Source organism: Mustela lutreola, chromosome 6, assembly GCF_030435805.1.
Source record: "Mustela lutreola isolate mMusLut2 chromosome 6, mMusLut2.pri, whole genome shotgun sequence".
Lineage (NCBI taxonomy): Eukaryota > Metazoa > Chordata > Mammalia > Carnivora > Mustelidae > Mustela > Mustela lutreola.
Genome location: NC_081295.1, coordinates 122,999,044 through 123,011,020, shown reverse-complemented (window position 1 = coordinate 123,011,020; position 11,977 = coordinate 122,999,044). Strand labels below are relative to the sequence as shown.

The 11,977-nt window shown below is 49.3% G+C and overlaps 1 protein-coding gene across 1 annotated transcript; it reads right to left on the bottom strand.

Annotated features, from left to right (window-relative positions):
* Positions 1-3: 3 nt before the first annotated feature.
* Positions 4-4,519, bottom strand: ZBTB12 (zinc finger and BTB domain containing 12). The gene is made up of 2 exons (XM_059178847.1): positions 4,121-4,519; positions 4-3,620 (listed from the first exon to the last, which is right to left on the bottom strand). Exon 2 carries the CDS (start codon positions 3,598-3,600, stop codon positions 2,221-2,223), a length of 1,380 nt encoding a protein of 459 aa, XP_059034830.1. The 5' UTR covers positions 3,601-3,620; positions 4,121-4,519; the 3' UTR covers positions 4-2,220.
* Between the last annotated feature and the right edge of the window lie 7,458 nt (positions 4,520-11,977).

Here is an 11,977-nt window from a genome sequence, read left to right as displayed (position 1 = left end):
TTAAAGGAGCCTCTGCGCGCTTTCTGGCCATTTTCCCCTCGAGAGCGGCTTCGGGAATGGCAGTGGCTGTTCTAAGCTGGGGGCTGCAGGGGAGAATTCCTGCTAATCCTGGCGTCAGCTCAGCGGGGAGCCGAAGGTGAGGCACGCCTGGGTTCAGGTGTGGCTTCTCCGTCCCCCGCCAGTTTGTAGGTAACGAAGGGAGTGTCGTCTGACCCTCACTGCTCTCGGCAGCGGCTGTCTTTCCAATCTGGCCCATGTTATGTTTCTCCCGCCTCTGGGTGTTTTCTGGTTTCTGGGTCGCCAGATGTTTCAGGCTCAGTTTTGGCCTGGCTTCACTAACGAGTAGGAAGGGGCCAGTGGGAACGCGCGGAGGACACCTTTACTCCCGACTGTTTCTACCTTGGTGCTTCATGTCTTCTGGATCGGCGTCCTCTTTTGAAAACCTGGGGCTAAAGTATTTTCTGTTTACGCCGGACCTGTTACGTCACCACAGGCACTAGGGATCCAAGTAAGCCCCCAGAGGCCCTAGAGTTATTACTGCCTAGTGACACTACTAACCTTTTTTTCTTTCTTTCTTTTTTTTTTTTTTTTTTGTGTGTGTGCCAAACACCTCACAAGCATAGTCAGGAACTAAGTGGGGTATAAGCCCAGTTAACAGTGTAAGTATGAATAATATTACACAAAGATATACAACCTTGATAGCATTACTTAGGATACCATCCCTTTACGGATTACATTCTGGTCAAAGTTTGGAGAAACCCTGTATGATTTCATACGCAGTATTTGATAGAAGCCCTTAGTTGGGGTATGGGGCACCTGAGGCCACTTCAAGGCCTTCTGGGAACTGTAGTTCTCTTTGGTTAAGAAGTATTCCAGAGCTTTGTGGGACTTGTAGTCTTCTCCATACCCTAACTCAAAAATAGTGTTTTTGCTTTTTTTTTTTTTTTTTTTTTTAAACTTTCCGGAGGACATGAAACCTTTCCTCAGAATATAAATGCCCCAAAATAGCCTCCTGCTTACAATTTTGGTGGGCATAGTGATCACCTTTATAGCTCGTCCCCAGGGCTGATACCAAACTCTTGTAATAGAGGGGGAAGTTGTGTGTTACCACCACCGCCAATCATGGAACATAAGTATGAGATACCTGCCAGATGCTGAGGTTGCAGAACTGGGAGGGTTCCCAGCCAGAGAAACCCACTTGTCACAATCTCCTGCTCTTGTCAAGTCTCCTTCAGGCATGGGTCCTGTATGAGCTGTGCTGAGTATTGAACAAATGGCATAAAGAGAGGTTGTCTAGAGTGGGATAGTCATACACATGCAGTTGCCAGACAGAGTATAAAGGAAAGAAAGTGTGTGGGTTTCTTTTTTTAATTATTTATTTTGTGGAAAACAAAAGCAGAAAAACTAAAACCCCAAACTCCAGAAAAAATCCTAAAAAATACGTTTTTTCTTAAAAAATACTGTATAAGTCTCTACTCCTCTCCCTCCCACCCAACAGCCCTCCTTGTATCCTCTCATCTAAGTGCCCTACCCCCCCACCCCCACCACTATTCATCCTTCTTGCTATCGTCCCCCACTTTTTCATATCTACCCAGGATGCTCACCCCCAAGTTCTCTTACCTGGCACCTGACATGGTTCTCCCTAGAGTTCCGGTGAGCCTTTACCCACAGTCCCATTCCCCCAGCATGCAAGAACTGTCTCCCCACTTCCTTTTCTGGGATTCAATAATCCTTTCCCCCACCACTCCCTCTTCCAAGGATCTATTCTATGCAGGAGCATGTAAGCTGCCTCCTGCCAAATTCCCTCCCAACTCCCACCCACCCACCCCCCACCTTAAGAAATATCAGAACCTCACCCTGGGCAGCCTTAACCAGGAATAAATCATTTTCCTTTTTTTCTTCTCATTCTATAAGACCCGTTCCCTCCCTCCACATTTCTATGCACCTCTAAGAGAAGAAAATTTTTCTCTGGGAGCCCATATTCTCTTGGCCTTCTCAAGAATCCTCTCCCTCTCCATTACTTTTCTTTTTTTTTTTTTCCCTGAAAAGGCAGGGGTCTTCTCTGCAAGGAATCTTCAGCCCCTCCCTCAGGATGTATCTGCTCATGTTCCCGGTACCTGCCTGTTCCCGACCCTCCCACCCGCCCTATTCTCCTGGGCTACTAGCTCCCTTCCCACTCAGCCCAGGGACGCCCGCCTCCTGGCCTCCGAGACTGCCCCGCTAGCGGATGAGGACGTTGATCTCGGCCACGCTGGCCTCCAGCACGTTCTCCGCTGTGGTCTTGCCATGTTGCTCCTTGAGGTGCCGCCTAATGGCAGGCTTGTGAGCGAAGCGCACGTCGCAGTAGGAGCAGCGATAGGGCCTCGCTCCCGAGTGGAGATTGAGGTGGTCGTGCAGCGTGGACTTCTGCGTGAAGCACTTGCCGCAGATGCCACATGAGTGCGACTTGACGCCGCGGTGCACGTTCATGTGGCGGTTGAGGTTGCTGCTGTGGTTGAACTGCTTGCCGCAGCGTGGGCACATGAAGATGAAGTGCTGTGCCCGCATGTGGAACACCAGCTTCTCCACGCCCTGGAACACTTCCGGGCACTTGGTGCACTTGATGTTCTTTAGGGGGTTTCCACTGGAAAAGCCCCCCGGCAGGGGTCCCCGGCTGCCCCCTGCCCCCAGGCTGCCCCCCGCCCCCCGGGCAGCCATGGCCACCGCTGCTGCCTCCACCAGGCCCGAGGTGGCCCCCACGCTGGCCCGGCCTCCGGGGATCAACAGCAAGCCCTCCCCTTCTGCGTCCTCAGACAGGCTATAGCAGGCTTTCACGACCCCCTGCGGTGGGGCCACAGTGCTGGGGGGCACGCTGCTCTGGGCCAGCTCTCCCAGGTGGCCGCCCACGGAGCCTCCGATGCTCAGACCTCCTCCCAAACTTCCGGGAGGTTTGAGCCGGTGTGCCACCTCCAGGGCCGACTCCACCTTGACGATGCAGATGTCAGACACGTCCTCGTCCTCGTCTTCATCTTCTTCCTCGGCCTTCAGCTCCAGGTCCTCATCCAGAGGAAACTCCAGTTTCACCGGCCGTAGGAGTGGAGGGGGTAGAGGGGGTGGGGGTGGGGGCTTGGGGGCTGGCTTTGGGGTCCTGGCGGGAGGGAGGAGGGATTTGGTGGCACTGACACTGCTCACAAGGCTGGCATCGCTGACCCCATCCTCTTTGAGGCCTATTTTGGGCTCAATGAACTGGCTGAGGGCGTTCCTGCATTTCTCCACCACGTGCTCCATCTGCAGGTAGGAGGCAGCCGTCAGGTAGTTGACGATGTCCCTGACAGCGAATTCCAGAGCGCCCGTGTAACAGGAGAGGAGCAGGTCGGCCACGATGCGTGCACTGTGCATCAGGGAAACCTGCAGCTCAGAACTGGGGTTCAGCAGGAACTGGTCCCTCAGGAAAGGCGAGCAGGCGGCCAGGATGACCTTGTGGCCACGGAACTTGAGGCTGTCGGCCACAATGGTCACGTCGCAAAACCGCTCCTCTGCGCGGAGCTGGTTCATATTCCGCAGGGTAGCGGCCTCGTGGCCGGGCAGCTGGAAGCGCAGGACTTCCACCCCAGAGGCCATTGTGGCGGGGGTGGGCAACCCTGGTCGGGAAGGAAACCTGGTCAGAGACAAAGGTCTCTGGCTCTGCTAAGCCATCGCTCCAGGCCCCTCGCCCCCATTTCTGCCCAGCCTCCCAGCTTCGGATCTCCCAGTCTTCAGGCCTCTTCCTCAGTTTCCCCAGCCCCTGGGGAAGCGCTGTCCCTCCGAGAGGACGGAGGCGTGGTTCCCGGGGGCGGGGCAGCGGCGTCCACACCCCCCAGCCCGACCGCCCGCGAGGACCGGGCGAGCCCGCGCGCCCACGGGGAAGGTAGGAGAAACCGGGAGCAGAGGCCTGGGGTTCTGGGCTCCGGGGTGGCCCGGGCTGCAGCCTCTTCTCACCCCGCCCCCTTTCCCCGCTGCTTCATTCCTCCGCCCCCCCTTTGCACGCGCCTTTCACGTCCTCCCCCCGCCGCCTGCACGCTTCGTGCACGCCCCCCCCCACGTTCAGAGCTCCGTGGCACGCCCCCCCAGCCCCACGACCCTGAGTGCACGCGCCTCTCACCTGGCCCGGTTCCGCGCGCTGTTTTTTCCCCCCCAATCTTCCCCACCCCCCCCGGGGTCGGCAGCGCCCCCAAACACGGGCAGGGCCTGGGCAGCGCGCAGGCGCGGGGGTGCACGAGGCGCGCGCGCGGGGCCAGCTCCGCGTGGGCGTAAGGAAGGAGGGGCGGGGGCGGCTCGTGCAGTGTGTTCCAGGCCCCGCGCGCCTCGGCGTCGGCGAGAACTCGGGGAGGAGGAAGAGGGGAGGGAATTAAAGGAGCAGGATTCCCCCTTTCCCGACCCCCCTTTCTTCGCCAGCCCCCCCGACACGGTTAAAGGGCCGGATGGCCTGGCCTCCCCTTTGGCCGGTATTATTTGTCCGCCAGAGCGGAAATACGTTCCACACCCCCCTCTCTCGCTCTCCCTCCTCCGTGCCTCCGGGCCCCGCGGCCCGTCTGCGCGTGCGTGCCAAGTGCCGCGCGGAGGCCCGCTTGCTCGGGCCCGCCCCCCGTTCCCGGCGGCCCGCGGCGCCCTCCGCTCCGCGCCCCCCAGCGCGCGCCCCCGCCTGCGCTCTGTGCCTGCCATGCTCCCGCCGACCGTGCTGCCACCTGCTCGCAGGGCGGGTGCAGCTCTGGCCCAGCTGTGCCGTGGGGGAGAGGGCTGCAGCCTCTCCCAGGGACCCAGACCGTCCCGCGGCTATCAGAGCTCAGGTCGCAGTTGCCCACGCGTGCATCTTCTGTTGAGTATGTTCACAGTCCCTCCGGCCACACTTCAAGACTTTTTTCCAACTCTTCTGAAGTCAGTGGCCACTTAAGTCCGCCTGGCCTAAACGAAGTTTTAACTTCCTACAGTAACAATCCAGTGCCCTCCACTTGCCTCTGTCTTAACAATAGTGTATCATCGCACCCATCCGACCTTCTCCATTCTAAGAACTGATCCTACTTCTTGCCAAGGCAAAGGTCCTCCACTGTGTGTACTGTCGATGACCTTGCCCATTTCACCCCTACTGTATAATTAGCCCTAGCACTAATTCTTCTAATTATGCGATTATTTGTATCAATACCATTTTACCATCTTTGATCTTTCCAACTGCAGCTGTCTCTGGCAAGGTCAGAGATCCATCGCCCTAAATAAAAGCTCTCCTCAACTCTGTATCTCTACTATCTCTCTGTCACTCCCAACTAACCTGCGGTCTCCACAGCTTTGCCAACACCATTTATTAGCACGTTGGGCAAAGGGTGATTGCCCTCCCCGCCCCTTTCTTGCACACTCCCCTCCCTACCCATCCAACCCCAGGTGTAAAAGCCCCTGCTTCCCATTGGTTGGGCTGGTTGGTTACATACTCTAGGAGACTAGAGCATTTCTCTTACACATCAATTTTGAGGAAACTGCTTGTTATATAATGGGTTCAGTATCTGGTTTCCCCCATTAGATTGTAAACTACTTGATTGCAGGAATTATGTCATGAGTTTTGCAAATAAAAGGCATGCAGTAAATGACTCACTGCTGAAGTCATTCCTTTTCAGCTCAGCCAGCATCCACCCAGAAAAAGTTTGTTCCTGACTTAAACTGAATTCCTGAACTCAGAGGGATGACCTTTGGTGGGAGAGTTGGGGCAATGTTTAGGTGGTGCTCAACTCCTTGCTTTCCCTTTTAAATTCTTTGCCTTTTATGCCTCCACCCAATTCTCTTTATTCAAAAATGCACTCTTTGTAGAAATCTCCTTTGTAGTCAGGCCGTATAAATCCAAGCAAGAACTTTGGCTTTTGTGTCAGACACACCTAGGCTCAAAGTCATATTCCACTACTTTTTTTTTTTTTTTTAAGATTTATTTATTTATTATAGAGGAAGGATGGGCGGTGGGGCAGGAGAGAAGCAAGTTCCCTGCTGAGCATGAGGTCCTACCCCAGGCTCCATCCTGGGACCCTGAGATCATGGGCCACCCAGGTGCACCCATATTCCATCACGTTTTAAAAGAGGCCCCTTGGGCAAGTTACTCAATTCTCTGAATCACAGCATTTTTGTCTTTGAATTGGAGACCCTGATTTTTCACAAGGCTAATTTGAGGTTTAAGGGAGCCTGGTATACAGTGGGTGCTAGAAGAGATAGCTCTCTTCCCTTTGCCTACTTGGGAGACTATAAACTCTTCAAAAGAACTATAACTGTATATTCTGTTTCCCTGTCTCATCTCTTCTTTCCCTCATTGCCAGACTTCTCAAAAGAATAGTGCACACTCTAGTGAAATCAGAAATACACAGCCTGTCCAAGTAAGAACTGAAGTTTGTCAACTTTTGTATTTTGTCACCTTCTCGCTAATTCTCCTTTCTGGGGGAGTGTGAACAGGACAAGTGGCCTCATCTCAGCTTGGGATTTAAGACAGGTTCTTGGTGGCAGGTAGAGTTGTGAACTGATGAATCCTTTAAATGCCAGGCCCTCCCAGTTACAGTTTTATATGGAAACAAACCGTAGTGCCCAACAAGGCTGCCTTCTCCTGTGCAGCCTGGTAGACAGATGCTTTACGGGATGTTTTCCCACATAGCTCATGTAGGGGTATCTACATGCTTGTCCCTTGGTTCCAGACTTCTGCCAGGATGAGATAAGGGACCCTCCAGTCCTTGGCTAGCAGTACTGAACTCCCAGGTGTAGTGTCAAGGAAGGGTAAACTCAGGATTCTTAGTGGTCTTGACAAATAAAGTCTGACTAGGGAGCAAGGAACAAGTAGGAGACAGAAAGTCTAGGTTCTAGTTCAGGTTGGAGGCCATCAAGGTCCCAGAGGTTTCAGTATTCTCTTCAAGAAATGGAGGGGGTTACCTGGGTGCCTCAGTCAGCTAAGCATCTGCCTTTGACTCAGGTCATGATCACTAAGCAGAATCTGCCAAGAATGTTTTGTAGTTCCAGGCCCCTGAAGAGGAACAACCAGGCCCCTGCAGCAGAACAATAATAACCTCAGACCTTTAAAAAAAAAAAAAGATTTTATTTATGTACTTGAGAGAGAGCACACAAGGGGGAGAGCACAAGCAGGGGGAACAGCGGAAGGAGAGGGAGAAGCAGGATCCTGTGGAGCAGGGAGCCCGATGTGGGACTTGATCCCAGGATCCCGAGATCATGAACCCAAGCCAAAGGCAGCTGCTTAACCCACTAAGCCACCCAGGCACCCCAATTTTCACCCTTTAAAAACCGCTGCTTGGAAGCTGATGGGGAGTTTAGGCCTCTGAGCATTAGCTCTCGGTTTTCTTGCGTGATGGCGCACCAGTAAATAGCTTGTTTTCCTTCACTCCAAAAACAAACAAAACGAAACCCCAAACTAACCAAAACAAAATTCTGAAAAGCAAACAACCAACTAAACAAATAAAACCCCAAACCCCTAAACCCACAAAATTGAGAAAGGGTAAAAGGGTACACGCTGAAAGGCCTTCTGCTACCCCTCACCCAGTTCTCCTGCCCTCCCTGCCACCAGTATTACTGGTTTCTTCAAAGTTGTTTGAACTTCTGACAACCTTTTTTTTTTTTTTTGACCTTTGGACAACTTTGATCTTCACTCCATTTCATCCACTTTCTTGCCAGGCTCATCCTCTACCATTCTCTAAGTAGTCCTCGGTCCTCACCCCCCTCTCCCACACCGGAGGCAGTGAGTATACATGCCCCACTCCCCAGGGAGACCATCAGGGGTCTCAGCTTCCCCTTTCTCCCTGTCTGGCCAAGAGAGCACTCATTTGCACCACTCAGCTGCTCTGACCTGACCTAGCATTACCTTGCAGTTGGGCCCCTTGATGCACCTGGAAGAGGCCCTCTGCCCGAGCCCTGATCCCTCTCCCGATCCTCTTCTCTCAGCAGACTGGAGTGCCCTCCTTCACACCCCAAACATTTCTTTCTTTGCTTATCCTTATTTCCCTTTCCCTAATTTCAGAGCCTGTTGAACGCCATTCCACCCTTCCTAGCTCCCATTCTTTTTTTTTAAGATTTTATTTATTTGTTTGACAGAGATCACAAGTAGGCAGAGAGGCAGGCAGAGGGGGGGGGCAGGCTCCCCGCTGAGCAGAGAGCCGGATACGGGTCTCGATTCCAGGACCCTGGGATCATGACCTGAGCCGAAGGCAGAGGCTTTAACCCACTGAGCCACCCAGGCGCCCCTAGTGTCTGCCTTTAGGTCAGACACATGATCTCAGGGTCCTGGGATTGAGCTCTGCATTGCGCTCCCTCTCCCTCCGCTGTTTCCCCTGCTTGTGCTCTCTCCCTCGCATGTGTGCGCATGCTCTCTCTCACAAGTAAATAAATAAAATGTTAAAAAAAAAAAGACAAATGAAACAGAATACTTAAGAAATAAATTCCTAGGACCTTAGATGTCTTGTGGACTGCACACTGATTGTATTCCTCTCCCTTTTTGCAGGGTGACTTTTACCCTGAATTTCTTAGATATATGTCCATTTCTTGTCTTCATAATTTCACTCTCTATGCATGTTGTAGGTATTCCTAAATAGCATGCTGTTTAGCTTTGTATGTTCAATCTTCACATGGATCATATGTTGTGTTTTTCTGGAGCAGGATTTTTAACTGGTTCTGATTTTGTTGAGTTGTATAGTTGTAATTCACTCACTTTCTATTGCAAGCTTACACCACAATCCTTTATCCTGTTGATAAAAATTTATTTATTTGAGAGAGAGAGAGAGAGAGAGAGAGAGCAAGCAGGAGAAGGGGCAGAGGGAGAGGGAGAGAGAATCTAAAGCAGACTCCCTGTTGAGCATGGAGCCTGATGCAGGGCTTGATCTCACAATCCTGAAATCCTGACCTGAGCCGAAATCAAGAGTCAGACACTCAACCAACTGAGCCACCCAGGCACCCCCTATTTTTGTTGTTTAAATTGGTGGTTATCATTGCAATGCTGCTATGAGCTCTCTTTTACTTCTCTGAGTGGGACCTGTACGCTTCTCCAGGGCAGTGGCTTCAAACTAGGGACGCGTATCCCGGTAGTGCAAGAGGGCTGTCCAAGGAGTAGGTGGACCTGGATAGATGTAAGGGAGCCCTTTTCAGATCTGCTCTCCCAAAAGGCATGGGGTCTTGCTCATCCCTCCCTTACCGCAGAAACTAGGTCCCAGGGGCATTCAGGAAGGTCGAAGCACCAGGGCACCAAAGGAACAGTTCCAGAATCTGTGTTGGTTCTGAGAAAGTGAGTGGCTTAGCAACATCATTCTGCAAGGCAGCTACTTTGTCTGTCCTTTCAACAAAGGTGAGTGGCAGCTGATTTATTTATTATTTTATCCTTTTTGTTATTGAGGGGACATCGACACAACATAAAATTAACCATTTGGAAGTGAACAATTCAGTGGCATTTAGTATATTCACAATGTTGTGCAACCTGTCTCATTCCAAACTATTTTCATCACCCCAAAAGAAACCTGTACCCATTAACCAGTTGTTCCCTTCCTCCCTGCAGCTCTCCACAACCACCAGGATGTGTTCTGTTTCTCTGAAATTACCTATTCTGGGTATCTTGTATAAATGGAATCGTATACTATGTGGCCCCGGGTCTGGTTTCTTTTACATGACATAATGCCTTTTGAGGTCCATGCACGCTGAAACATGGACCAGTACTCCCTTCCTTTTTACAGCTGACTGACATTCCAGTGTATGGATATACCACAACTGGGTTATTTATTCCTCTGCTGATGGGTGTTTGGGCCTTTGGCGATTGTGAATAGTGCTGCTATGCACATGCATTTGTTGAGTACCTGTTTTTATTTACTTTTTATTTTTTTACAGATTTTATTTATTTACTTGAGAAAGAGAGAGATCACAAGTAGGCAGAGAGGCAGGCAGAGAGAGAGTGGGAAGCAGGCTCCCTGCTAAGCAGAGAGCCCGATGCAGGGCTCGATCCCAGGACCCTGAGATCATGACCCAAGCTGAAGGCAGAGGCCTAACCCACTGAGCCACCCAGGTGCCCCTGTTTTTAGTGTTTTGGGGGATATGTACCTAGGAGTCAAATTTCTGGGTAATATATTAATTCTATATTTAACTTTTCAGGAAACACGGAACTGTTTTCCACAACCTCTGAGACATTCTATATTCCCACCAGCACATTGTATGAGGGTCCCAATTTCTCCACATCGTAGCTATCACTTATTTCCATATATATATATTTTAAGCTGTCCTAGTGGGTATGAAGTGGTAGCTCATTGTGGTTTTGATTTGCATTTCCCTAATGACTCACAATGTTGAGTCTCTATTCATGTGGTTGTTGGTGCCACTTGTATATCTTCTCTGAGAAATACCAATCCAAGTCCTTTGACCATATTTAAATTTTTTTAATTTTTAAATTTTTTTATTATCTTTTATTTGCCTCTTTGTTGTTGAAGTGTAAGAGTTCTTTATGTATTCTGGATATTGGATTCTTATAAGATATGTGATTCACAAATATTTTCTTCCATTCTGTAGGTTGTCTTTTTTACTTTCTTGATGACATGTCTTTAGATCAGGACACCTGGCTGGCTCACTCAGCAGAGTGTGCCACTCTTGATTTTGGGGTCATGAGTGCAAGTTATATGTTGGATGTAAGAGCGTACTAAAAAAATAGTAATAAAGTCCTTAGAAGTACAAATATTTAAAATTCTGGTGGTATCCAATTTATCTATTTTTTCTCTTGTTGCTTGTGCTTTTGGTGTCCATATCTAAGAACCCATCAATGAAGGCTTGGTCAGGAGAGTGTGCGACCCTTGATTTCAGGGTCATGAGTTTGAGCTCCACATTGCATGTAGATTACTAAACAACAACAATAACAACAACGACTTAAAAAAATCACCAAATCCAAGGTCATGAACTTCTAACAGTTTTATGGCTTAAACTCTTATATTTAGGTTGTTGAACCATTTTGAGTTAATTTTTGTATTCAACATGAGGTAGGGGTTCCACGTCATTCTTTTGCTTTTGAATATCCAGTTTTCCAGCACCATTTGTTGAAGAAACCAGCTGATTGATTTTTGATGATAAGTCACTGTGTTTTGGTATATAACTTCATACGATTTCAAAGAACTTAGTGACATTGCTATGACAAGACTCTATTTATATCTACATATTTATGGGAACAAAATTTTCAGTTCTTAAATCTACAAAAATGAAAACTAGGGGGATGCCTGGGTGGGTCAGTCAGTTGGGCGTCTGCTTTTGGCTTGGGTCATGATCCCAGGGTCCTGGGATAAGGTCCTGTGTCAGGCTCCCTGCTCATCAGGGAGTTTGCTTCTCCTTCTGCCTGACACTCCCCCTGCTTCTGCTCTCTCTTTCTCTGACAATAAATAAATAAATAAATAAAATCTTTAAAAAAAAAATGAAAACTAGAATAGAATTCATGCTGAATCCTATCTAATTCTAATGGTAAGTAATGTTCATCCGTAAATACATAAACTAATTGAAAAGAAAGGGCCCAATGATCTTATTTAGAATTCTACTTCTTTTTAAAAAAATATTATATGTTACCAACTTATTTTTTAAAATATTTATTTATTTACTTACTTACTTAAGCTCTATACCCAATGTGGGGCTTGAACTCATGACCCCAAGATCAAAAGTTGAATGCTTTACTGACTGAACCTGCCAGGTGCACCTAGAATTGCACTTCTAATCTAATCTGATTAATTGATTAATTAGAAGATTTATTTATTTACTTTAGAAAGAGAGAGTGTGTATGGGGGAAGGGGCAGGGGCAGAAGAATAGCGAGAGAATCTCAAGCAGACACCCCACTGAATGCAGAGACCTACAGAGGGCTCCATCCCAAGACCCTCAAATTATGAGCTGACATCACTGAGCTGAAATCAAGAGTCAGACATTTAACCAACTGAGCCACCGAGGCACCCCTGTAATTTTATTTTATTTTTGCTTAATCATTATTTAGCA